Source organism: Rhinolophus hipposideros (assembly GCF_964194185.1).
Source record: "Rhinolophus hipposideros genome assembly, chromosome: 1".
NCBI classification, from domain to species: domain Eukaryota; kingdom Metazoa; phylum Chordata; class Mammalia; order Chiroptera; family Rhinolophidae; genus Rhinolophus; species Rhinolophus hipposideros.
This window is the reverse complement of record NC_138047.1, coordinates 109,656,897-109,683,541: the sequence shown is the minus strand read 5'-3', so window position 1 is coordinate 109,683,541 and position 26,645 is coordinate 109,656,897. Positions and strand designations below refer to the sequence as shown.

General features: G+C 49.1%; 1 protein-coding gene across 6 annotated transcripts; it reads right to left on the bottom strand.

The window, feature by feature from the left end:
* Window positions 1-4,688: 4,688 nt before the first annotated feature.
* TNIP2 (TNFAIP3 interacting protein 2) lies at window positions 4,689-23,037 on the bottom strand. 6 transcript variants are annotated; one of them, XM_081059012.1, is made up of 6 exons: window positions 21,651-21,962; window positions 10,737-11,024; window positions 8,994-9,083; window positions 8,414-8,680; window positions 8,191-8,310; window positions 6,079-6,805 (listed from the first exon to the last, which is right to left on the bottom strand). In XM_081059012.1, the coding sequence occupies exons 1-6, from the start codon at window positions 21,882-21,884 to the stop codon at window positions 6,590-6,592; spliced, it is 1,215 nt and encodes a 404-aa protein (XP_080915138.1). In that variant the 5' UTR covers window positions 21,885-21,962; the 3' UTR covers window positions 6,079-6,589. The 6 variants fall into 6 exon arrangements, with proteins under 6 accessions (XP_080915139.1, XP_080915136.1, XP_080915138.1 ...); XM_081059011.1 differs by having other exon boundaries at window positions 6,080-6,805; window positions 21,606-21,962; XM_081059015.1 differs by lacking the exon at window positions 21,651-21,962 and adding an exon at window positions 15,182-15,338 and having other exon boundaries at window positions 6,080-6,805.
* Window positions 23,038-26,645: the final 3,608 nt, after the last annotated feature.

Below are 26,645 nucleotides of genomic sequence, written 5' to 3'. Positions count from 1 at the left end.
TTTTTAATTCCATGTATAAGTGAGATCATACCAGATTTGTCTCCGTCTGACTTACTTTACTCAGCATAATATCCTCTTGGTCCACCCATGTTGTTGAAATGGTAAGATTTCGTTTATTTTTAAGGCCGAGTAACATTCCATTGTATATGTGACCACCTCTTCTTTATCCAGTCGTCCATTGATGGACACTTAGGTGGTTTCCATATTTTGGCTAAAATAGTAAATAGTGCTGCACTGAAATACGGGTGCTTATGTTTTTTTGAATTAGTGTTTTGGATTTCTTTGGATAAATACCCAGGAGTGGGATTGCTGGCTCATAAAGTAGGTTCTATTCTTAATATTTTGAGGCTCCTCCATACTGATTTCCATAGCGGCTGCACCAATCTGCAATCCCACCAACAGTGCACAAGCGTTCTCTTTTCTCGCGTCAACACATGTTGTTTGTTGATTTATTGATGATAGCCATTTTGACTGGGGTGAGGGGATATCTCATTGTGGTTTTTATTTGCATTTCTCTGATGATTAATGATGTTGAGCATTTTTTCATTTTTTTCATTTGTCTATTTGCCATTTGTATGTCCTCTTTGGAGAAATGTCTCTTCAGGTCCTCTGCCCATTTTTTAATTGGGTTGTTTGTTTTTTTGGTGTTAAGTCGTATGAGCTGTTTATAAATTTTTGATATTAAACCCTTATCAGATGTATCATTAGCTAATATCTTCTCCCATTCATTAGGCTATCTTTTCATTTTGTTGATGATTTCCTGTGCTGTGCAAAACCTTTTTAGCTTGATATAGTCCCACTTGATTTTCTTTTGTTTTCCTTGCCTGATGATACATTAGAAAAAATTACTATTAAGAGTAATGTCAGAGTTTACTACCTATGTTTTCCTCTAGTTTTATGGTTTCGGGTCTTACATTTAAGTCTTTAATCCATTTTGAGTTTATTCTTGTATGTGGTGTAAAAAGTAATCCAGTTTCATTCTTTTGCATGTGTCTGTCCAGTTTTCCCAGCACCACTTATTGAATAGACTGTCTTTACCCCATCGTGTATCCTTACCTCCTTTGTCTTAGGTTAACTGACCATGTAGGCGTGGGCTTACTTCTGGCTCTCTGTTCTGTTCTACTGATCTACGTGTGTGTTTTTATTCTAGTGTTGTGCTATTCTGATTATTGTAGCTTTGTAGTACTGTTTGATATCAGGGAGCATGATACCTACCACTTGGTTCTTTCTCAAGATTGCTGTGGCTATTCAGGATCTCTTGTGGTTCCATACAGGGAGGCAGGGAGTGCAGGGCGGCCCCAGCCCTGGGAGAGGGAACAGAGCCCATCAGGATTCCCAGTGGACGAGGCAGAGATTGGCATCTGGGGAAGCCATGGTGGCTGGAATTTGTGAGGCAGAGTTCCAGACAGGAGGGTGTTACACACAGTTCCAGGGATCTGCAGAGCTTTCCCTCGAATCTATTGATATGTGCATGTGTGGAATAAAATTCCATAAATCTAGGGGGGAATCGCCAGAAGTGGCAGGGCTGAAAGTTTGTTCCCACCAGCCAGAGTGAAGAGACCATGTCACACACAGGCATTGTGTTGCGTTCTCAGAAGGGGATTATCTTAGCACTGGGGTTAAATTAGCCCTAGAATAAAATCTAAAGCTAAAAGCAAGCCTCAGAAGGATCAAACTGATCCTAAGAACTTTAACTGCCTGCACTAAGCCAAGTAAAATTTACAGTGTTGGAATCTAGGCAGAAATCACCAGACCATGCCTAGAAGGAAAACAAACAACAGAAACAGACCCAGAAATGACAGATGATGAATTGGCAGATAAGAACCTTAAAATGGCTATTGTAAGTCACAAATATGCTCAAGGATGTAAAGGAAAAGATGGACGAATAAATGGAAGATATAAAAAAGATCCAAATGAAACTTCTAAAGAAAAAAACTACGATATCTAAAATGAAAAATACCCTGAATAGAATTAATAGCAGATTAGAAACTTTAGTAAGAAAATATCCATGAACTTGATGGCCTATGAAGAAAAACTACCAGAAATGAAGCACTGAGAGAAAAAAGACTGGGGGAAATGCTCTTTGGCACAACAGCACGCATTCTAACATGTGTGACTGGAGTCCTAGACAAGCAGGGAACAAAAACACTAACTTGAAAATTAGCTTGTCCCAAAGCACAGTGGGATCGTGATTGAGATGGCACTGAGTCTATCGACCAACTAGGGAAGAGATGACAGCTGAGACCACTGACTTCCCAGGCCACCAACATGCTGGCTCCTCGTTTACTTGCGTGTTCTTGTGTTTCTCTCAGCAGTATGTTGTAACTTTTATTGTAGAGGTTTTGCACACTTTCAATCATTTTTCCTAAGCATTTTGTGTTTTTGACATTATCATAAATGGGGTTGTGTATTAGCTTCCGGGGCTCCCATAACAAAGGGCTACAAACTGGCTCATAACAAGAGAAATGTCTTCACTCAGTTCTGGAGGCCATCCATCCTGTCCAGGTGTCAACAGGACAGATGCCTTCCTGTAATGGTTGGAGGGGAAAAAAGCTCCCCTGCCTCACTCCTGGCTCCTGGTGGTTGCTGGCCGTGCTGGCACCCTTGACTTACAGACGCCTCACTCCAGGCTCTGCCTCCTTCCTCATGAGGCGTTTACTCTCCCTGTACAGCAGTGTCCCTTTGCATTTTGGGCCCACCTTGCCCCAGTGTGACCTTGTCTTTGCAGGGGTATCTGCTTCCAAATGAGGTCACAGTCACAGGCTCGGGGTGAGGATTTCGGCATCTTTTCGATCAGCGTATCTTTTGAGGAGATAACAGTTCAACCCACAACAGGTTTTCTTTAACTTGCTTTTCCAATTGTTGTAAATATACAGGAACACAATAGATTTGTCATATATTGACTTTGTATCTTGAGACTGTCAAATCGATTTTACAATTCTAAACTTTTTCTTAAGATCCCCTAGGATTTTCCACATCCAGTCATATCATCTGTGAATACAATTTTACTTCTTTCCCAGTTTTTCCACGCCTTTATTCTTCCTACTACCTCCCTGCTCTGGGTGGGAGCTCCTGTGCGATGCTGAATTGCACGCAAAAAATGAACAGCCTTGCGTTGGTGTGACCCTCGGCAGGGGTGGCATTCAGTATTTTACCAAGTATAATGTTAGTTGTAGGATTTGGGGACATCACACCTTCATCCGATTGAGGAAATTACTTCTAATCCTAGCTTGCTGAGGGTTTTTATCATGAGTGGGTATTGAATTTTTTCATGCTTTTTCTGCTTCTATTGAAATGATCATAAGGTTTTTCTCTTATTTTGTTCATTATGGTTAATTACACTTAGTGGGTTTTTTAATGTCAACCAATCTGGTATTCCTAATAAAAATTCCACTTGGTTATGCTGTATGATCCTTTTTATATTGCTAATTGCAATTTGTTAATATTTTGTTTTGCTAATGTTATTCATGAGATGTTGGTCTGACTTGCCTTGTCTTTCTCAGGTTTTGGTGTCATAAAACAAGTGGGAAACATTCCCCGTATTTCCTGAGGGTATGTAAGGTTGGTATATCTTTCTTAAATGTTTGGAAGAATTCACCAGTGATGTCTTCTGGGCCTGTACTTTCCTTTATGAAAGATTTTTACTCACAGATTCCATTTACCTAATGGGTATAGAGCTATTCACCTTTTCTGTTTCTTGTGTCAGTTTGGTAAGTTGTGTTTTTCAAGGATTTTATCTATTTCGTCTAATTTGTCAAATTTATTATTAGCATAAAGTATTAATAATATCCTCTTTTTAATATTTTAAAGGTCTGTAGTGACGTCATCCTTTTTCCATTCCTGATATTAGCAATGTGTGTTTTCTCTTTTTTCTTGATCGGTCATGCTAAGCATTTATCGGTTTTATTACTGTGTAAATGAACTAACTCAGCATTGTTGATTTTTCTATTTCATTGATTTCTGCTCTTTTATTATTTCCTTCCGTTTTCTTTGGGTTTAATTTGCAGTTCTTTTCCTCATTTCTTGAGATGGGCACATGGATCACTGAATTTTATCCTTTCTTCATTTCTAGTATATGCATTTGGAGCTATGAAATTTCCCCTAATCACTGCATTAGCTGCATTCCATAATTTTTTAAAGGTTGTATTTTCATATTCACTCAGTTCAAAGTATTTTCTAATTTACATTTTTTCTTTGCCCAGGGACCGTCTAGAAGTGTATTGGCAACTTGGTGGTCATCTTTCTGTTACTGAGCTGTGGTTTAACTTCACTGTGCTCAGAACACCAACTCAGTGATTCAGTTCTTTGGACTGTGTTGCAACTTGACATGTGGCCCATATATTTGTCTTTGATAAGCATTCCATGTATTCTATGGCCTTACTGATTTTTTCCTGCTTCTCTCAGTTACTGAGAGAAGTGCCATAATCTCTATGATTGTGCCTTTGTCTAGTGCTGTTTGCTTTATATATTTTGAAGATATGTTACTACCTCTATATAAATTTAGGAATGTTAGATTCCTGATAAGTTTACCCTTTTGTTGTTATTATGCAATGTCTCTCTTTATTTCTGGTAGTATTTTTTTGTCTTGAAGTCCCCTTTGATAATCACGTAGCCATTCATTATCTTGATTAGTATTAGCATAGTGTCTTTTTCTATCCTTTCCATTCTGTGTTCTTGTATTTAAAGTACATCTTTTCTACTAAGCATATAGGTGACTGGTTTTCATCCAGAGTAACAATCGTTGTCTTTCAGTCAGTGTTTGGTCCATTTATTTTTAATGTAATTACGGACACAGCTGGGTTTAATTCTACCATCTTGCAATCTATTTTCTGTTTGTCTCATCTCTTCTTTATTCCTTTAGTTCTCCTAACTTGTCTTGCTTTGGATTGAAAAGAACATTATTTTTATGTCCTACTAACTTTTTAATTAAATCCTTTTGTTACTATTTTAGTGGTCACCCTAGAGATCATATTCCTTAATTCATTACAGTCCACCTTAATGTAAAAACCTTAAAATCGTATGTTTATTAAACACTCCCCTCCCGCACCTAGGAAGCTCTTGGGCTGTTTGCATGTTTTAAAACCTTCAAGACACTACTGTTTTAAAAAGTCAATATTCATTCATATTTACCCACTCCCATGCTCTTCATTCCTTTCTGTATTTGTTTTTATCCAGAATAAGTTCCCTTAGCTTGAATAATTTCTGTAGTTATTTCTTATAGTACAGTCCCCTGGATGTAAATTTGTTTAGCTTGTGTTTGTCTGAAAAATGTCATCATTCTGCCTTCATTTTCATATGTCCAGTATTTTTTATTGTATACTGGACTTATGGTTAATATTGTAGAAAAGTCTTGGGTTTTCTGTCTATGAGGAAAGATGGGTTTTGTTCCAACAGGTAGGTGAATTACTGGTTGGTTGCCTGGAACTTGTGTGATTTTTCAGACAAGGGCTGTTCCATTTTATCCTAGAATGTCAGCTTCACTGCTAAGGTGTGGCCCTCCTAGGGTTTCCTAGGGTTTCAAAGGAAAACCCCAGATGTTTACCAAGCCCTTCTAACCGTAAGACTCATTCAAAGCTGTCCCCCTGCCATGGAGAGCCACAGAACCCTGCTCAGCGCTCTGCTTTCCAGCTGCTGTCCTCTGCCTGGGACCCTCCCAGCCACACTCTGCACACATTCGGGGTGAGCCAAGGACCCGAGGGTCCCCTTCTGTGGCTCCCTCCTCTCTGGGAGGTCCACAGCCGCTAGTCCCAGTGCGTGGCTGTCAGCAGACTCCTCTGACTCCCAGGTCAGCGAGACTGGGGCTTTCTGCTCTGTTGCTCCCGCCCCACAGAGCGGGCCTCTTCCAGTCGGGTTCCCAAAAATCAGGGTGCAAGGGGATGCCCCAAATGTGACACCTGCACTACGACTTGAGGAGGACTTACCCAAATGGAAATGGCAAGAGGGTGTTCTAGGCGAGAGCGACAGCATGTGCACCCCGACTCCCACCAGCCCCTGGATCCCCTGGGAGGTGGCAGACAGCAGAGTGTCTCCTCTCCAGCTGCTCGAACTCCGGCCCCCAGCACGCACTCGCAGAGCAGTCATGGCAGCAAAGACATTTATTATAAAATCAGTGACTAGGAAACAGGTGTGCTAAGTTCTGATGTGTGACACACGCTATTGCAATACCCCATGTGTCGGTGCAGACGTGTGACTGCTGTGGCCAAGAACGCCCCCAGGAGCTGGTGCCGCGGCAGTGCTCAGCTCTGCAAACCTGGTCCCGGGGTGGGCTTCCACCCTTAGGACCACCACGTCTGCTGGTGAGCTGCAGCGTTCGAGAGGCAGGCTGGGGCAGGGCTGTCACGTTGGCTCCAGCCTTGGCCTGACAGCTTGGGGACCCAAACTCCACACCAGAAGCAAAGCGAGGTCTTCGGAGCACAGATGCCCCCAACCCTGCCTCCTGCCCCGCTGGCAGTCCCTGTGACGCAGTCTGTTCCAGCTCGAGCGGGGCCAAGGCGAACTATCAGAAGCACCCTCAGCCTGTTGGGGCCCCAGGTCTTAGGCACCTCAGTGCTGCAGCTGGGGCCACGCAGCCTGTCCCACCGCCAGGGGCTCACTGGCAGCACTCAGCCACGTGTCTGAGCAGCTCCTCACCCTGCTCATCGTCGAAACACTGCAGGCAATGAGGGCACTGCAGGTCGCCCTGGCCTCTGGAGCCAGCCCCAGGCCGCTGGCCACCAGGCACGGGAAAGTCCAAAGCATCAGCCTCTAAGTATTTGGGGCTTTTGCTCCCACTGGGAATCCGGCAGGAGCCTGGCTCTCGGCAGTCCTGGGAAAAGCAAAGGTCCATTTACAGGGGCTGTGCTGGGGGCCCCGCACCTGGCTTCCTGCTTGGCACAGAGCCCAGCTGGGGACGTGCCCCATTAACAACCGCAGACTACACAGACGCCCCGTGATCATGGAGGAACAGGCCCGAGTGGAGTCTACCCCCAGCCCTCCAGAGAAACAGAATCCGCCCAGAAGGCAGCCCCGCTGTGCCCCACGCGCTTCCGCAGAGAGGGGGCAGGCCTGGCATGAGTCGGTCTCAGCACTGGCTGCGGGCACATCCCGCGGGCCTGGGTGCTGCCACTCCACGCCCGACTCTGGACATTCCCCGGAGGGCTACGGCTCATTGCTCACACCTCCTGTACCACTCTCCCTGGCTATGCCACCCAGTGCTCCCAACATTCCAGGCGCCAACGGCTGCAGCTGAAAGGGACACAGGCCAGTCAGTGCCAAGGCACGGTTCCCCCAGACCTAGAGCGGGTCTCCTCACGACAGCATCATGAAGGACCTTTCAGTCAATCCAAGGTCACACGCTTCCTCACGTGCATGGCCACCAGACAACCCACAAGCAGAACCAGACCCTGGGAAATGCACGTGCACACGCAGCCCCTGCCCAGGGCCACCGAGGGTCCCTGACGGAGGCCTGCAGTGCCGGGGCCTCCTGGCCAGCTCGGGACTCAGGGACACAGGCCCTAACCGCCGTCCCCACCTGCTCGGCCACCTGCACCAGGCTCACTGTTACGGACTTAGCCCAGGGTGGCCTCCTGACCCTCATCTCCCTCACACAGGAGACACGGGAGCTACCAGCAAGGCGGGTGGCTGTGCAGGGTGGGCGGATCCTAGGTCGGCTGGGTGCGAGCACCAGGTCCCAGGGGGTTTCACTACTATGCAGCCTGTGAGGACGGAAGTTCTTTGAGGGCCCTGGGGTTTCAGAGTCGCTCACTGGTGAAGGAAACAGGCTCCTGAGGTTTCTGCACTAACTGGGGCCCTGGGCCTCAGCATCCACTTCTGTGCGACAGGACAACCAGGGTCCTGCCAGGGTCACAGCACAGAGGAGACATGTATGAAGGAAGCTTCCAAGAGGGCACCTGGGGCCCATGACGTGCTATCTGGTACGTGACAGACCCTGAGGACAGCCACCTCTGCAGTCACATGCCCCATGCCAGCCACCTCCACACACACAAGACCATGCGGAGGTTTGTTTTCTGCCACCGGGCCCCAGGTGGCTCTGCCTGGAACAGGGACATTAGGGTCCAGCCCACACAGAATGGCTTGAAGTTCATGAAAACGAAAGAAGCAGTAAGTGTGCTCAGGTGGCACCGAGCCCCCACGCCCTACCTGTCTCCAGGACACCTGTTGCTCAGGTGGCACCGAGCCCCCACGCCCTACCTGTCTCCAGGACACCTGGCGCCGCAGGGACGCCACCGTCTCCTCCAGCTCCTGAATCCTGCTCTGAGCCCGCTCTCGGTCGGCCCTTTCCGATGTGAAGTCATCCTTGTACACGAGAATCTGAAAGGAGACAAGACACTGAGCTGTGACCAGGCTGCGCCATCTCTGCTCCAGGAAAGAACGTCCCCACAGGCCCCGTGCCGCTGTCCCGTGGCGTGGACACCTGCTGCTCCAACATCTGCGCGCGCTCCAGCGCCGCGTCCTGGGCCGTCCTCAAGGCCGCCAGCTCCCGCCGGGCGGCTGCGCAGTCATTCACCCGCTCCTCCAGCTGCCTGTTGAGCCGGGAGATCTCCTTCCTCATCAGCTCAGGGGCGGATGGCCTCTCGGGCGCGTGGGGGGCCTGCAGCCCCCTCAGCTGTGCGTGCAGCCCCCGCACGTACTCGTCCCTGCTGGCGTCATAGCACTGCCACTTGGCGTTGAGATCTTCCACCTGCCGGGACAGAGAGGAAAAGCTCATGGGGACACGCAGAGACGCCTGCGCTCAAGGCCCCGAACGTAAGCTACTGAGGAGCGACCCGGTGCGTTCTCCTGCAGTGGCAGCTGTGCAGCAACCGTCCTAAACAGAAGAGGACCTGGTGCTGTGTTCCCATCCCTTTTGCTGACAGGTGAGTTAGCTGGGGGTGGAGAGTGACCAGACGTTCTAGGCCGTGTGAGTCAGCCAGAGTGGCCTGAGGGCGGAGGCGACCCCACGCGCGGCCAGGACCCTCCCCTGCAGCTCTCAGTGACATGGGGGCGGCACTCACGTGTGTGAGCTTCTGTTTTAGCAGTCGGTTTTCTTCCTGTAACTTCTCGACAGCAGCCCGGACAGAAGCGTCCCCGCCTGTACGTTCTGTCTGCATAAGAAAGGGACAGAGAAGACACCAGGTCACCAAACATGACAGTCACGTGCAGCAAGTGGGGAGGAAGCCAGACCAGAGACTGAGGTGGCAGGTGCCACAGGCGGCCGCCATCCATCAGCGGAGAAGCAAAGCAGGGACAGGCGGACTCCGCCTGCAGCGGTGGCTGGGCAGGGCTGCTCTCATTCTGCAGACCCACCCCACGGGGCCAGGCCAGTCTTCCCTCCCGACTTCCACTGTCGCAGGTCAGGAAGCTTAGTCCCGATGTACAACTGAGGAGACTCCGGCCGGGGGCACACAGATGCCAGGGGCCACCTCTCTCCACACCCATGACACCACCATGGCTTCAGACAGTCAGGGCCAACCTCCGACTGTGTCCACAGCAGCCTGACTTTCCCTCATGCCCACGAGCCGCGCCCGGAACCCCCCTCGCGGTGGTGGGCAGACCCAGCCGACCAGTCTCAGGAAAGGAGGCGGTGCATTTACCAGTCCCCCAGGCTGGATGCTGATGACGTTGTTTTTGAGAATTCCCCTTGAATAACAAAGGAAGTGCCTGTCCTCAGCCGGTCTGTGCTGGGGAAGCCCCAGGCCGCTCAGTGGAGGCCAGGGCTGGGAAGTGATGCTGACTCAGATGGTGACCTGCCGCCAACCCTTCCACAGGCCCCAGGCCCCACAGGCCGACCTCCCTGTGCGGCTGCTCTCAGATCCCCAGAGGGAAATGACACTGACTCAAAGTCGGACAAGAACCTCCGCCTCCTCCCACAATGCACTTTTCTGTAGGCTTCTGAAACACGCTTGTCTTTCTGAGGCTCCCTTTTCAGGGAATCCACCCAACTGAGACAGGCAGTTGTCAGGTGGAGCCTCTCCCTGTGAGGGACCCCACTGCTCAGGAGCTGGACCCGCCGCCCGAGCACGCGTGGCGTTTCTGCGAGCCCTGGTGTGGCCTCAGGACCACCTGGAAAGGAGCTACCTGCGCAAGGCGTGGGGCAAAGCACACCTCGTCACCCCGCTGCTCTTCTGCTCCCAACACGCGGCCCAGGGGCCCCCGTGATGCTGCCTTACGGGATTTCTGATGCTGAGGCCCTCACTGTCCCCCGCGCCCCACCCTGCATGGTGCCCGGCTGGAGCTCTCTGTCCTCCCGCCAGGGACAACGAGGTCTCCCATCAAGGCAGGCCATGCTGCTGGCACGAGTGTGCCCAAAAGCCAGCCTCCGACACTGCAGCCCAGCTCTGCAGAAAGCCACCACCAGGCCAGCCCTGCCCCGCCTCTCTGGGACGCGAGGCCCCCCGCACGTGTGGCCCCGGCAGATGCTGCCCCTGGCCTCGCTCTGCAGCTTCCTCAGCTGCTGAACACACTTGACAATACTGGCTCAGGGCAGCCCCTCCAGCCCCAGCCCTGCCTCCCATCCTCAGCTAAGGCAGCTGAGACCAAAGTGCAGCTAAGGCAGGCTGTGAAGCAGGCTGCCCTGCTTTGCTATGCATTTGGCACGTTCCATCATTCTAGAAAAATCTGCTGATGGGCAGGCTCTGCCTCAAAAGCCAGAGAACAGAAGAGGGCTCTGGGCGCCCAACCGCCTGAGTGCTGAGGGACTCTGTGCCTGGAGACGATGCCAGCCCCGCCCCCCACGGCCTGCATGTGCATGGGCCCACCTCAGGGGTCTTCTCCCCAACGGCCCCCTGTGCTCGCTGCAGTTCATCCAGACTTCTGGCCAGATGCTGGCACATGTGGGCAGTGGCGGCCAGAGTCCTCCGCAGCTGATGGGTCTCGTCGGCCAAAGAGCGGCACAGGATGTCACTGGCAGCCCGCGCCCGCTCCTTCTCTGCGACATGCTTCCGCAGCAGGGCCACCTCCCGCTCCTGCTCGTGCCCCGGCTGGCTCATCAGCCGCTGGGACTCCCTCTCCTTTTCTTCTAGTTGCTCAGAGAGTCTCTCAATTTCCTAAGTGGAAGATTTAAAAGCACAGTTCATCTGATTAAAAGCTATGCCAGAGACAAATGTTATAGAGAGAAAGCAAAAGAAAGCTGCCCAGACCCCATCACTCAGAGGCTGGCTACTGAACTCGTAATTAACTTTGAAGTTTTCAGCCTATAGTGCTCTATGTGAAACGTCATCTATTTTCGTGAGTAAGGTCATAATTTTATATTTTATATCATCAGTGACTTAGTGCGACAATTCCAAACACTTCTCCACAGGAAGAGTAGAACCCACTGCAGAGGGCAGCCCCCCAAAGATACGGCCACAGCCAACTGATACTAGGGACTGTGCCTTTGTTTAGAAGCAGGGTCTTTACAGATATAATGAGTTAAAATGAAGTCATGCTGGACTGGAATGGGCCCTGACCCAATGCCTAGTACACCTGTGAGAAGAGGGAAATGTGGACACAGAGACAGAAGAAGCCACGTGAAGACGGAGGCAGAGACACGAGTGATGCGTCAGCCAACGGACCCCAAGGACGGCCACCGCCACCAAGGGCTGCGAGGGGCCAAGAAAGACCGTCCCCGAGCCCTGATTTCTGGCTTCTGGCTTCTAGAACTGTGAAAGATTACATTTCTGTTGTTTTAAGCCTCCTGGTTAAGCTACAAAGGTACTTTGTTACAGCAGCTCTGGGAAACAAATACACCCAACCCCAATTACTTCCTTAAAAACAACAGCCCTTAAAATTACAATTTGCTGTATACTAGCCTTAATTTGTGCTTTCCCATTTTCAGAGAAAGCTCCAACACAAACAGTGCCTGAGGGAGTTATAGGAGGGTGAACCAGTCCGTCCTACAAATGAAAACCAGCTTTGGAAAAGTCGGGGACGAGCCCGAGCTTCCCGGCAGGAGAGTCTGGCCCACTGGGCACTTGCACGTGAGAAGAGCAGACACCAGCAAACACCGCACCCCACCTCTCAGAGGACTGAGGCTGGGCCACTCAGGGAACCAGGACTTATTATTCTCTAACTACTTTAAACAAAACCATGCACACTTACAAAAAATTCAAACATGGAAGGGAAATAATATGAAAACTTAAATTCCTTTGTTCCCAACTAACCTCCACCTGCACTCTGCAGAGGCAACTGCTGTTCACTATTTGGGCACTTATCTTTCTGGAACATTCATAAGCATCTAGAACACATGTGTTTTTACACAGATGGACCCTACAGCACCACTGTTCTCCGCCTAGCCTTTGCTGGATCACGGTATATTCCAGGCTTACAGAACACACCTCCAACTGATGGACAGACATGCGGCCACTTCCTGGGACTCTTGTGCAAACACATGCATGGGACAATTGCCCGGGAGATACATAGACAGGGTTCAGGGCAAATGGGGGACACTGGACCGCAGCACACACTGGGTCCCACCGCAGCTCCCTGGGCCCACACGCCCCACGCAAACGCCCCCAGCATCCATGACGACCTACTCCGCAGGATAAGCCCGGCCTGACTGCACCACGGACCAAGTGCCTCAGCAAACATTCTGGAAATCCCGCCCCCGCTCACTCAGGGAATTTCTAAGGGTTCCTCTCATTCCCATGTCGCTTGGATGTCGCGCTAGAAGTGAACAGACGGGAAAGCAGGACCATTTTAGTGAAGATGAGTGCATGGCTCAGCAAAGGCCTAGAGGAAGAGGTGGTTCTGATCCGACTTCCCCACAGGGCTGGACAGAGGAAAAGAGCAGAGGCTCGAGGAAGATGGAAGTAACGGCGAGGGCGGGGGAAGTGACATCAGACCCTGGCAAGCGGGAACCGTCTAACGCGGGGTTGGACAATGGGTTGACCGAAGTGTCAAACGGAACAGCTCACCAGGGATGAGCCTGTAATCTGGTCGCATCTCACTCCCTTCTGACTTTGCAGGGGCACCTTGGTGGCCCAGGTCATTGCTTTCACTTTTCTGCCTTACGGGCCTGACGACCTCACCCGAGTAGAGTCCAGGCCTTCTTTCAGGACTGATGGAGGAAGAGGTGCTGCTCTGAAGGCTGACCCGTCGGCATGAGCACACCCTCGCAGCAGACGGCCCTCCACGCCAGGGTTGGGAGGTGCAGGGGCCACCCACATTGCTGCAGGCTGCCAGCTGGTGCCACGTCACATGGCCAGACTCTGTGTGGGGCAGCGAAGGCAGGAGCCAATAGCCGCCTCCTGAACGTAAAATACTACCATGTTTCCCCGAAAAGAAGACCTAGCCAGACAATCAGCTCTAATGCGTCTTTTGGAGCAAAAAATAATAGAAGACCCGGTCTTATTTTACTATAATATAAGACAGGATATAATATATAATATAATATAATTAATATAATATAATATCAGGTCTTATATTAATTTTTGCTCCAAAAGACACATTAGAGCTGATTGTCCAGCCAGGTCTTATTTTTGGGGAAACACGGTATGAACAGAAAGAACGCCAAACCCCCAGTGGAATCTCAGGTTCTCACGGCTGAGTATTCCTGTGGCGCTGAACCTACAAACACAAATCCAGGCCTGCTTTTTGGCCTTGAACTTGTTTGTTTTCTTTAGAAATTGATCACTTTTGTAAGCATTACCAGCTGGTCAGGGGCCTGGTCCCGTAGACAAGGGACAGATGGCAGCCAGCACCGCAGCTGTGGTGGCATGGCAGTGTCGGAGCTCTGACCTCTTCTGCCTCACTCATCCAGTCTGGCCCTGGTTACCTGTGATGGTGGCTCAAGGGTGAGTGCAGAAGACACAGTTGGTGCCAGAGACCTGCCCTGAGTGCACTGTCATTAAATTTTAGTCAAGTCAACAGCGCTGATTTCAGTAGCATGACAGAAATGTCTCTGAAGTTTACTCAGCATAAATACACATTACATATAAAACAATGTACATACAAGTACATATGAAACAAATGCAGACAGGAATTCTATAAATAATCCAACACCAGCGCAGGCTTGTGTCCCGTGGAACAGCACATGGAACAAACTTCAGAGTCCCTGTAAGACACTCACAGCAAGCAGGAGCGAAGGCTCTGTAAGCCCTCAGTGTACCAATCACGCAACCTCCACATGCCTACGAGGCGGCTTCCATCACCTCCACTTCTACAGATGGGCAAACCGAGGCTCGGGGCAGCGCAGCTGCCGTGCCTCCATTTACCACAGCTCCCTCACATTGTCCCTGGTGCTAGCCGAGTTGGGCCAGACCTGATTTCTAAGCATCCTTCCTTGCTGGTCAAATGGAGACAGTAAGAGAGAGAAACATCTCTGCAAACAACGGCAGCACCTCCTAGGGACTGGGCGGGGTTGGTTCCCGGCGCTGCCTGAGGACACATGCTGTCATTTCCACACACCAGGCCTGGGCAGCAGGCCTAGTGCCACATGGATGCCCATGGCTGGGCATAAGACTGGCGAGAGAGCTCAGGACCTGAACTGCTCCCAGCCTGTTCACAACACAGACACACAAAACCATGGACATGTGGCCGAGTGTGGGGTGAGGTCCGCTGATTCTTAAAGACTCACGAGCCTTAGTTTTTGGCTTAAAAAACAGCTTTCAAATGTCAGTTTAGAAATAACTTGGCTTCCATAATAAATGGAGACTTGCTGGGTGACAAAATACGCCCTGTGTAGGGCTGGCTTTGTCCCTCGTTACTGGGAACCTGCCAGAGCCAGAGAAACAAAGGCAAAACCACCAAGAGGCAGGGCAACCCCCAAAGGGCTGCCCGATGTATGAGGACGCCAGGACCAGTGAGCCCTGGGTTCTCAGCACTTGCTGCTCTTAACGCTGGAGATGCACTGAGCCATCCGGCTAGAGCTCTGTCCAATGAGGGACTGTTCTTAGGCCACAGAGGCACTCAGACCACTGCTGTCAGAAAACAGGGCCTGTCCCAGGACCCCCGCGTGCACACACAGACGTGAAGCAGAAGTCAGCAAATGGGCTGACATCCCCTGGGAGAGCCTGTCACTGGAGCCTACGGTTCCAGAGCTCCAGACAGACACAAAACATGCAAATAATCCTACCGGTAATCCTGTGGACCAGCCCGCAAAATAAGAGGCATGGCTTCTTTGGCCTTTGTCCCTGCGTTAGTCTGCTCAGGCTGCCATAACAGAGTCCACGAAAGTCAGCAGCTACCCACCCCCTCCCCAGCCGCGGGGCAGGCAGCTGTGCACCTGTTCCTGGAGCAGCCTACATGCCGCTTGCAGGAGCCCAGGTGGGCAAAGAGGGCCTTGTCCTCCAGCTATCAGTGAGCTGATCAGGGATTGCTGCTTCTAATAACAGAGGTGCAGACAAACAGGTGGGAGCCACTGCTGTTGCACCTCCCCCCTTGTTTCAAGCCCCACCCCTTCCAGCTGAAGGGACTACCAGGGGACTTAAAGGGCCAGTGCCCTTTTTTACCCCCACTCATATTTCACTTTTTCTCCTCTTAGGAAGGAGCTAGATATTAAAGACTAGGACATTTGAAAGCAACCGCCGCATATAAGGGGAAAATCAGAAAGTGGCCACACATGCCCAGGGAAAGGCGTGGGCTCAGAAAGACCTGAGAAGACCTTAAGTTATTCTTCAGGCTGATCCTGTCACAGAGACAACCTACAACAACCAAAGGAAAACAATAACAACCTACAACAACCAAAGAAAAACAAAACCCCAGCAAACCCTGTAAAGGAGGAGAATCTAATTTCCAGAGATACCACATTATTAAATCCAAATGTCCAGTTTTTAACAACAAAAAAAATCACAAGGCTACAAAGACATAGGGAAATACAGCCCATTCAAAGGAAAAAAAATACATCAACAGAAGCTGTCCCTGAAAAACACCTGATGGCAGATCTTCTAGACAAAACTTTAAAACAACTATCTTAAAGATGCTCAAAGAACCAAAAGAAGATGGGAAGAAAGTCAAGAAAGCAAAGTATGAACAAAATGGAAATATGAATAAAGAGATAGGAAACCTCAAAAGGAACCAAAAGGAAATTCAGGAGCTGAAAAGTACAGGAACTCAAATTAAAAATACACTGCAGAGATTCAAAGGCAGATTTGAACAGGCAGAAGAATCAGCAAACATGAGGAAAGGACAATGGAAACTATCAAGGCTGAGGAACGGAAAGAAAAAAGATTGATGAAATGTGACCTGTGGGACACCATCAAGTGGACCAACATACACACTGTGGGAGTCCCAGAAGGAGAAAGGGGCAGAAAGAATGTTTGAAGAAATAATAACTAAAACCTTCCGAAATTTGATGAAAGACATGAATATAAACATTCAAGAAGCTCAGCAATCTCCAAGTAACATGAATTGAAAAAGATCAACACCAAGACACATTATAATCAAACTGGAAAACTAAGGACAAAGAGAGACTCTTGAAAGCAGCAAGAGAGAAGCAACTTGTGGCATACAAGGGGTCCTCAGTAAGATATCGGCTGATGTCTCATCAGATACTTTGGGCCCTTATATACAAAGTGCTAAAACGAAAAACAAAAAACTGTCAATCAAGAATCCTATATCCAGCTTAGTGTGTTTATGTCCTTCAAAAGTGAGGGAAAAATTAAGACATTCCTAGATAAACAAAAACTGAGGGAATTCATTACAACTAGACTTGCCCTACAGGAGATGCTGAAGGGAGCCTGGAGGGTGAAATGAGGACACTAGACAGTAACTCAAAACTGCATGTAAAAATAAAGGTGTCAATAAAGGTAAACACATGGGTTATTATGAAAGCTAGTATTATTGTAACAGCAATCTGTAGCTCCATTGTTTGTTTTCTACATGATTTAAAAGACTAATACAAAAAGTATTAGTGTAAATGTTAGCATTATTGTAATTTTTGATTTGTAACTCCACGTTTCCTACGTAATTAAGAGACTAATCACCCTAAAAGATTAATTTGTGTTTGGGGGCACATGGTGTATAAAGATGTAATTTTGTGACATCAACAACTGAAAGGGGTGGGGATGGAGCTGTAAAGGAGCAGAGTTTTTGTAGGTTATTGAACATAAACTGGTATAAACTCAAATTGGAGTGGTGTAACTTTAGGAGTTTAAATGTAATTTCCAATGTAACCACACACAAAAAAATAGCTATAGAATATACACAAAAGGAAATGAGAAAGGAATTAAATATTTCATTACAAAAAAACAAACACTAAAGCAGACAGTAATAAGGAAATGAAGAACAAAAAAGCTATAAAGTATATAGAAAACAAACAGCAAAATAACAAGTAGTTCAGCTTTATCAGTAATGGCTTTCAATGTAAATGGATTAAAATCTCCTTAAAGACAGAGATTGGCAGAATGGATAAAAACACATGATCCAACTAGATGCTGTCTACAGGAGATTCACAAACAGATTGAAAGTGAAAGGACAGAAAAACATTCTGTGCAAATAGTAACCAAAAGTGGGCATGAGTGGCTATACTAATAGACAAAATAGACTTTAATTCAAAAAAGGTTACAAGAAACAAAGGATATTGTACATTAATAAAAGGTTTAACACAGCAAGAAGATTATAAACATTTATGTACCTAAGAACAGGCCAACAAAATGTATGAACCCAAAACTGACAGAATTGAAGTGAGAAATAGACGGCTCTACAATAATAGTTGGAGACCTCAACACCCCACTCTCAATAACGGACAGAACCACCAGACTGAAGATAAGTGAGGAAGCAGGACAAAACACAATAAGCCAATTAGATTTTACAAACATATAAAGAACACTATGTCCAACAACAGCACACACATTTTTCTCAAGTGCAAATGGGACATTGTCCAGGACTGACCATATGTTAGGACACATATTAAGGCTCAACGGATTCAAAAACATAGGTATCATACAAAGTATCGTCTGCACAATAGGATGTTGATAGAAGTCAACAACAGAAAACTGGAAAACACACAAAATTTCTGTTTTGTTCACATATTTTGTGTTTTTTTTTTTATTCCACATATAAGTGAAATTCGATGGTATTTGTCTTTCTCAGTCTGATTTATTTCACTTAGCATAATACCCTGCCAGATATTTTGATAGACCCTGGAAATGCAGAAAGGATCAAGAAAGGCAGATTTCTATCTTTATGAAACTTACATCCTAGTTGAGAATACAGACATTCTAGAAATAATCTATTGCCTTTGTGGAAAATATTACATAGAACAGAAGTATAGCATATTATGAGTTTTGTGTTGTGATGAACATACAACATGTTAAGACGTATAGATACAGGGAACAAACTGATAGTTGCCAGATGGGAGGGGCTTGGGGAGATGGGTGACAAAGGAGAAGGGATTAAGAAGTACAAATTGGTACTTACAAAACAGTCACAGGGATGGAAAGTAGGAATTAGGGAGTATAGTTTATAACATTGTAATAACTATGGATGGTGCCAGATGGGGACTAGACTTACTGGGTGATCACTTCATAAGGTATATAATCACGAAGGTGTACACCTGAGACTAACACAACACTGTATGTCAACTGTAATTTAAATGTAAAAAATTGGCATACAGTAGGCATTCATCAAATATCTACTACCTGAATGAATAGACAAATGGTCCTATGAGCTAGGTATTGTTATTTTAGTCTAACTGATGAGAGAACCAGAACATTAAATGACTTTCTCAAAGTAACACAGCGAGACAGTGATGCAACCAGATTTAAGTGCAGTTTTTCAACATTTAATGTAACATTTGCTGCTCACTGGTGCCCCATACTGAGGAAGTATTATAGCCCAGGGCACTTCTATAATCCTTTCTGTACTTCTCACAAGGAAACTAGCAAGTTTCATCATCGTTTCCTCTTAAAGAGAGTGAGAAGGTGATACTAAATACATGACTAAGGTCATCCCTGGCTTTTTAAAAGAATAAGAGATGCAGCATATTAATCTTCTGGGCAGCAGTGTAGAAGGTTCAGAGATCAATTTGGCAAACTGGACACTTATTGAGCATCATTTCAGTTATGTATTGATAGGCCCTGATTCCCATTTGCACTTTAGTTCTACTTTCTACATGTTGCAAATTCATCATGTTCTTGACATACCTAACTTTATCAGCAGGGTCTCATTTATAATATCTGAAGATAATCAGATAATTGTCGATAAATATCTAGTAAACAATAATGGCATGAAAATGAAGCCTTTTGGGGGACATGAAGCACAATATATGTTTGATGCTTCTTTGCCTCTATAACTCAGCATGGATCCCTTAGAATGAACAAAATGATATTAAACTTCTCCAATCAGACAATTTTTCACCAAATTTGTTATACACACATTTAGGTAATACATTTTCCTGCTGTGGTAAGTTCACAAACATTTCATTATAAAGAAAAGAGAAGAGTGAGGGGAGGGGAGGAGAGGAAGGAAAATGATTGATGTAATACAACACATTAAGAGAATGAAGGGGGGAAAAAACACATGATCATATCAATTGATGCAGAAAAAGCATTTGACAAAATTCAACATTCTTTCCTAATAAAAACATTCAACAAACTAAAAATAGAAGGAAATTATCTCTACATAGTAAAAGCCATATGTGAAAAATGCATAGCAAACATATCCAATGGTGAAAGACTGAAAACTTTTCCTCCAAGATCAGGAACAAGGCAAGGGCTCCTACTTTCACCACTTCTATTCAACAGAGTACTAGAAATTCTAGCCAGAGCAACTAGGCAAGGAAAAGAAAGAAAATGCATCCAAATAGTAAAATAAAATGACATCTGTTTGCAGATGATATGATTTATATAGAGAAAACTCAAAGATTCTACCAAAAAAAAATAGTTTTTTTTATTTGAACTAATAAATGAATTCAGCAAAGTAGCAGAAAATGAGTCAACATAAAAAAATAAAAAAGTGTTTCTATACATTAACAATGAAGACTCTGAAAAGGAAATTATGAAAACAATTCCATTTACAAAAGTATCAGAAAGAATAAAATAGGGCTGGCCCAGTGGCTCAGGCGGTTGGTGCTCCGTGCTCCTAACTCCAAAGGCTGCTGGTTCGATTCTCACATGGGCCAGTGGGCTCTCAACCACAAGGTTGCCGATTCAACTCGTCGAATCCCGCAAGGATGGGGGCTCTGCCCCCTGCAACTAAGACCGAACACGGCACCTTGAGCTGAGCTGCCTCCCAGATGGCTCAGTTGGTTGGAGCGCATTCTCTCAACTACAAGGTTGCTGGTTCGACTCCCGCAAGGGATGGGGGCTGCCCCCTGCAACTAGCAACAGTAACTGGACCTGGCACTGAGCTATGCCCTCCACAACTAAGACTGAAAGGACAACTTGAAGCTGAACAGCACCCTCCACAACTAAGATTGAAAAGACAACAACTTGACTTAGAAAAAAACGTCCTGGAAGTACACACTGTACCCCAATAAAGTCCTGTTCACCTTCCCCAATAAAAAATAAATAAATAAATAAATAAATAAATAAAATAGGAATTTACTCAAGGAGGTGAAAGCCTTGTACAATGAAAACTACAAAACATTACAGAAAAAAACTAAAGAGGACTTAAATAAATGGAAACACACCCCATATTCAGATTGGAAAATTTCACATTGTTAAAACGTCAATACTACGCAAAGTGATCTACAAATTCAATGCAATCCTTATCAAAATCCCAATGATTTTTTTTTTCAGAAATCAAACAAATCATCCTAAAATTAATATGGAATCTCAAGGAACCCAAAATAGGGCCTGAATAGACATTTCTCCAAAGAGGACATACAGATGGCCAACAGACATATGAAAAGATGCTCAACATCACTAATCATCAGGGAAATGTGAATCAAAACCAGTGAGGTATCAGCTCACATCTATCAGGATGGCTATCACCAATAAATCCACGAACAAGTGCTGGTAAGGATGTGGAGAAAAGGGAACCCTCGTACACTGTTGATGGGGCTGCAAATTGGTGCAGCCGCTATGGGAAACAGTATGGAGGAGCCTCAAAAAATTAAAACTTGAACTACCTTATGACTCAGCAATTCCACCTCTAGGTATTTATCCAAAGAAGTCCAATAATTTGAAGATATCTGCACTTCTAGGTTTGCTGCAGCATTATTTACAGTAGCCAAGATACGGAAGCAACCTGGGGGTCCATCAATAGATAAAAGGATAAAGAAAATGTCATATATACAATGGAATACTACTCTGCCATAAAAAGGACGGAATCCTGCCATTTGTGGCAACATGGATGATACACGGTATTATGCGAAGTGAAGTAAGTCAGACAGAAAAATACCATATGATTTCACTTATATGCGGAATCTAAAATATCAAAATAAATGAACAAACAAAACAAAAACAAACATAGATACGGAGAACAAATTGATGGTCACCAGATGGGAGGGGGTGGGGAGACAGGTGCAAAAGGGGAGGGGGGTACAGTCAGTAATATTGGGACAAGTTTATGACAGTACAGCGACAGATGGTTAGGCTTCGAGTGGTGACCACATCGTAAGGTCCATAAACGGAGAGCCACTGCATTGTCTCCTAAAACTAGTTTAATACTACACACCAACTATATGTAAGTACTTTTCTTAGAAAGAACCAGCACAGGCCCGTAACCCTGACACACGGACGCACACCCCCCCCACTCGCCCCCACCTGGCGCAGCGCGGCCTCCACCGCGCCGCCCTCCTGCTGCCGGACCTGCTCCCGGCAGCGCGCCACCTGCTCCAGCAGCGCGTCCACGAGCGAGGGCGCCGCGTCCCCCTCGAGCGCGGCCAGGCGGGCGCGGAGGCGCTCTATGAGGGCGTCGCGCGCGGCCAGCTGGTCCTGCAGGCGCCTCAGCCGCTGCCCGGCCTCGTGGTACAGGCCGCAGAGCGCGGCGGCCGCGCGGGGGGCCCCCTCCCGCCCACCGGACACCGCCTCCCCAGACGACATGTCTGCGGGCCCGGACGGGAGGGCGCGCGGCCGCCGACACTTCCGCGCCCGGTCACCTTCCCGGAACTTCAACCGACGTGCCCCGCCCACCGCCAGGCCCCGCCCACGCCCGGAGCCAGGCCCCGCCCACGCCCGGAGCCAGGCCCCGCCCACCCATCTGGTCCTGGGCCTGTGTCTGGCCCACCCGCGGATGCCCGGCTCGTCCCAGCGGCCCCATTCCCCACATCTGGGGAGTTTTCGGAGCGTCGGGCCCGGACGAGGAGAGGGGTTGAGCGGCCTCTGACGTCCCCACCGATGGGAGGGACAGAGGGTGTCACCAAGTGCTGGCCCTGAGTGTGGATCCAAATCCCCCAGCGGCACGCCGGGTGGCCACACGGAGCACCAGGGAAAGGACGGCGTTCCCGGCCTGAACGCAGAGAGGTGCCCTGCCCACCCTGAATGCATGGCAGCGCCCCCCCCCCGGCCCCTCAGTGCCCCTCTCTAAGGTCGCAAGTCGTAGTAGTGTTCTCGGAGCGGAAGGCGGCGGCTTTTCCACCCTCGCTTCTCGGCATCCCTCTCCTGGTCCCGAGTTTCCAGACCAACTCCGAGTGTTCTTCCGTGGCTCCGGCGATTTTCCTTTTCAAAGTCCGAGTTTCCCCCACGATGATGCCCAAGCACGAGCGCGGTCTTTCAAAGGGTCCCGCCAGCAGGGTCGCCGCCGGCCACTGCCCTGTGTCCCCCTCTGAGCGTGTCCCCCTCCCCCTCCCCCTCCCCCTCTCCTCCCCCTCCCCCTCCCGTTGCCTCTAGTGCCCTGAAAGGAGCATCGTGCTTCTGCCCCTTGATGTAATTCGTAGCCGAGCTTGGGCTGAGCCCACGGAAAACACTCACAGGCGTGTAGAATCACACAAGTGTATCAGCAAAGCTCGCCGGCGCTTGCGTGTGTGCCTAGGTGAGGTCAGAGCCAGTGCCCTACTCACCTGGTGGGGGTGTGGTAGGACGAGCAGGGGCTGCACGGCGCTTCCGAATGTCGCATTCTGGTTGGCTGAGACAGTGGCGGAGAAAACAAAAGCATTGGCCCCAGGCCTGGTAGGACTGGGGTGAGGTGAGTCTTCGTGGCCGTTGTTAGTGTGTGATCTGAGCTAGGTCGCTGTGAACGTTAATGAAAGGAAACCTCACCGGAACGGAGTCGGGAGGCCAGACGGGGGAGCCCTCACACAGCACTATCTGAGCCAATTACGTGAAGATTCCGGAGGCGGCCCGTCACTTCTGTCCCTGGGCTCTTTTGACCTTGCACGCTCACCCCGTCAGTGGGCGTGGGGCTGAGCGCAGGACTGTGGGCAGTGGAGAGCCAGAGCCCCTGAAAGCCGAGGAGAAGCTCTCACAGGGCCCTGCAGCGAAGGGGGGGCAACGGGGGGCACAGGCCCCTGCAGGGTCCCCTGGCCACACTGCCACAGTGACCGATAGCCCACTATGAGCCCACCTGGAGGAAGGACCCCTGACCCAGTGCCCACAATCGTGTCTTCACTGGGTGATCAAAATGAAAATTCTGTGCTGTTTACATTCACATCCTGGTGGGCGCAGGCACCTCAGGGCCGCTGGGCTCATGGGCAGAGCTCAGGGATGCCTGCCGCCAAGGAAGGGGCCCAGGCAGAGCAGGGAAGACTTGGCTGGGTGCCAGGCTGGCTGGGGCCCTGAGCCGTGGCCCCTGGGGCTTCTGCCTGCCCTCGATGGCACTCTGGGCCTCGGGGAGCCCCCACTGGGCCCTCCCTGGAGTGTTCTCAAGGGTGCCATGTGACTGGCACTTCTAGGGCCCAGCGGGCTTGGGGACCAGAGCCTCAGACAGAACCCAAAGTGTGTGCAGACTCCACGCTCACCCTGCTCCTGAACACCCACAACCACACCCTGGGGACCCAGGTCCCCTGTCACTGAACAGTGTGTTGACGTCCAAACCTGTAGAGAATTTTTATAAAAATTCATTTGAGCCCAAACTGGCACCATTTGCCGGGGAGTGAGATCTCAAATACTCCAGAGAATAAGTTTTGCAGTTTTTTTAATGTATTTGAAGTTAAGGAGGGAACAAAGGAAGAAGACCTGGAGGTGGGAAAGCAAGGCAGGGATTGGATTAAAGGACAGTTAACGAGATTGTGTGTTCTCTTGAGGGTGGTTATGGATTATTTCAAAGAAATGTTATCCTACATGCACAGAAACAACAGGTAGGGCAGCTCACGGCCACCATAAGCCTTTCACTAAAGAAGTTGGAGGCTGGGGCGTCACGACCCGCCATGACCTGCCAGTTAGGGGTTTATGATCATGTCACCCTGGGAGGTCACTCCACAGAACCCCTTTTTTATCCACAGCTGGGTGCCAGCACCCCAACTCCTGGATGTTCTGGGCACACGCAACCTGTCCCTGCTGGCCCAGAACTCCTCTTCATATCACTCGACAATCTTGTTCAATTCCAAGTTCATGTCAGAGGTACACATAGTGACCTGCTCTCCCTCGTGGGCACCAGCACAGTAGCAGAATTTAATTTCAGTCCTGTTGGTCTAAACTGTGGTTTGGTCCAGAAGTTTCCATGGCCTAAGGAGGTGTTCAGCTTGCATAGGGCCTCCCCTCGCTTTCCCTGATATGGTGTCTAGGTGGATTGGAAGAGGGAGCTCAGAGTCCCACTGCTTTGGGAAAGGGGGTCTCTGGCCATGGTTAGGTCCCTGGGTGAGCTAGTAGTGTTGACAAGCCTCCATGGTGATCACCCTCGTCTTCCCAATTGCAGGGGTCGGTATTGAGCTGGGTGGACACCAGGGGTCGGGGATGACAGCAGAAGGGAGAGGCTGCAGGTCTGAGAGCAGGGGCCACGGCCAGCTCTCCTGCTATGTTCCAGGTCCATGGGGAGCCTGAGACTGGGGACTCAGAGCTGGCCTTCCCAGAGGCTGCAAGGCTGCCAATGAACAGGAGGGAACACGTCGGCTAAATGTGTAGCTCTGAAAGGTGTGGACATGTGTACCAGCTGTCTTCTGTCCTCCCATGCACGGTCCCTGATCCTTTGCTTCCTTGATGCTCTGCCACTGAGAGCTTCCTGGCCAAGCTCAGTTGTGGCCCGACCAAAGTGGGAGAGAAAGGAGAGTGAAGAATTCCTGTCCAAGCCTTCACAGGCCCAGGACGTCTGTGTTGCTGCTGGATCTGGTTCTGGAGAACTTGTTCTTCACCTGGCAGGCTAACAGGATGGCAGTGCTGGGAAAGAGGGGAGGGGAGGGGCAGCGTTAAGTAGGACTTTTGAACAAAGGCTTGCAGAAGTGTAGGAGTGAGAAATGCAAATTCCTGGGAGAAGAGGCCTCTAGGCAGAGGGAAGAGCCAACGAAAGGCCCAGAGGCAGGGGTGTGTCTGCCAGTTTCTAAACAGTGGAGGCCCTTGAGACTAAAGGAGTGTGGGTGGGGGAGGGGAGAGAGGACAGACCACCAGGGGCACTCTGGCTTGTCCTTGGAGTGAAATGGGGAGACTTGCAGGGTTCTGGGGAGAAGAGGTTTCATTCAGAGCTCCTTTAGATATCATAGAACGAAACAACGGTGACTTGGCCTACAGTGGTGGGCGTGGAGACTGTGAGAACCCAGAAGATTCTGGAGAGCTCCTGAAGGTGGAGCCAACAAGAAATGCTGGTAGATTGTGTGGCTGGCAGAATAATGACCTCCCAAAGATAGCCTTTCCTAATCCCCAGGCCTATGAACTATTATTACCTTCCTTGGCAAAGGGGAGGATGAAATGAAGTTTCTAATCATGCCACAGTCTACAGGATTTTAGTAATTTAGCAGCTTGACTATAGTGACTACATTTTATTTCTTCACTCTTTTCCTCAGCACAGGAAATGCATACAGACTGGGGTGGGGTATGAGAGAAAATCGAGGAGCTCATAGGCCTGAGCAAGGAGGAGGGTGGCGCTGCCCTCATGCGGGACCCTACGGCCTGGCACAGTGCTGCATGTGGGGGACCCTCAGCTGAGGTTTGTGGAATGAATGAACGAATATTCAGGTGCTCGGTAAATGTATAGGGCATGCAAGAGTGAATGAATGATTCAATGAGGATGAGCTGGGACCCCCAATCTCAAGGGGTTGCTGGGGGTGGGTGTTATCCAGGAGAGGATCTGAATAACCATACCCCTTGCCAGTTTCCAGGGCTAAGGCAAGCTCAAGCAAGACCTCAGCTGGGCCAGGAGGGGTCACGGCCCTGCAGGGTTGGGGCCCCCGCTGTTTTTGTCCTGCTCAGCCAGGGTGAAAGGCCTCCCTGAGGTGGGGGATTGCAGCGTACTCCCCCACCTAGCTCTGGGGGAGCAGCCCAGGGAAGGTGGCTTGCTGCTCCTGCTGCCTTCCTCCTAGCAGCCTCTTAGCCCAGTCCTGCAGGCGCCCTGCACATACACCACATGCCTGAAAGCCCTTCTGGGAACATAATTTTTCTCCATCTTGCGCTACTTCCCAGACATATTTTGTGCTGGGACATCACCCCAGACTCTCTGGCCCAAAGAGGATTCTAGAAACTTCTGAGCCTTTTGATGGGAGCAGATGGGTCTGGACAGGCCTGCCTTTGGCCAAGAAGCCAACTCTTGGGACCCTGAATCTCCTCTTCCAGCCCTGTGTGTGTGTGTGGGGGGGGGAATGTCTCCTAAGAGGGTCAGCAAGGCAGGCTCTCCCAGCCAGGGTCCCAAGGGCCAGGAGAAGAAGAGAAGACCCTGGGGCAGGAGGGCACTTGCAGGCTGGGGGGGCACCTTTGGCAAATGCCAGTGGTGGGTGGGTTTGG

Coding starts and splice junctions, on each gene's coding strand:
- TNIP2 (XM_081059010.1), bottom strand. CDS start 21,884: ATGTCGTCTGGGGAGGCGGTGTCCGGTGGGCGGGAGGGGGCCCCCCGC. Junction 11,025..21,605: donor TGGAGGCCGCGCTGCGCCAG/GTGGGGGCGAGT, acceptor TCTTCCACTTAG/GAAATTGAGAGACTCTCTGA. Junction 8,681..8,993: donor TAAAACAGAAGCTCACACAC/GTGAGTGCCGCC, acceptor CTGTCCCGGCAG/GTGGAAGATCTCAACGCCAA.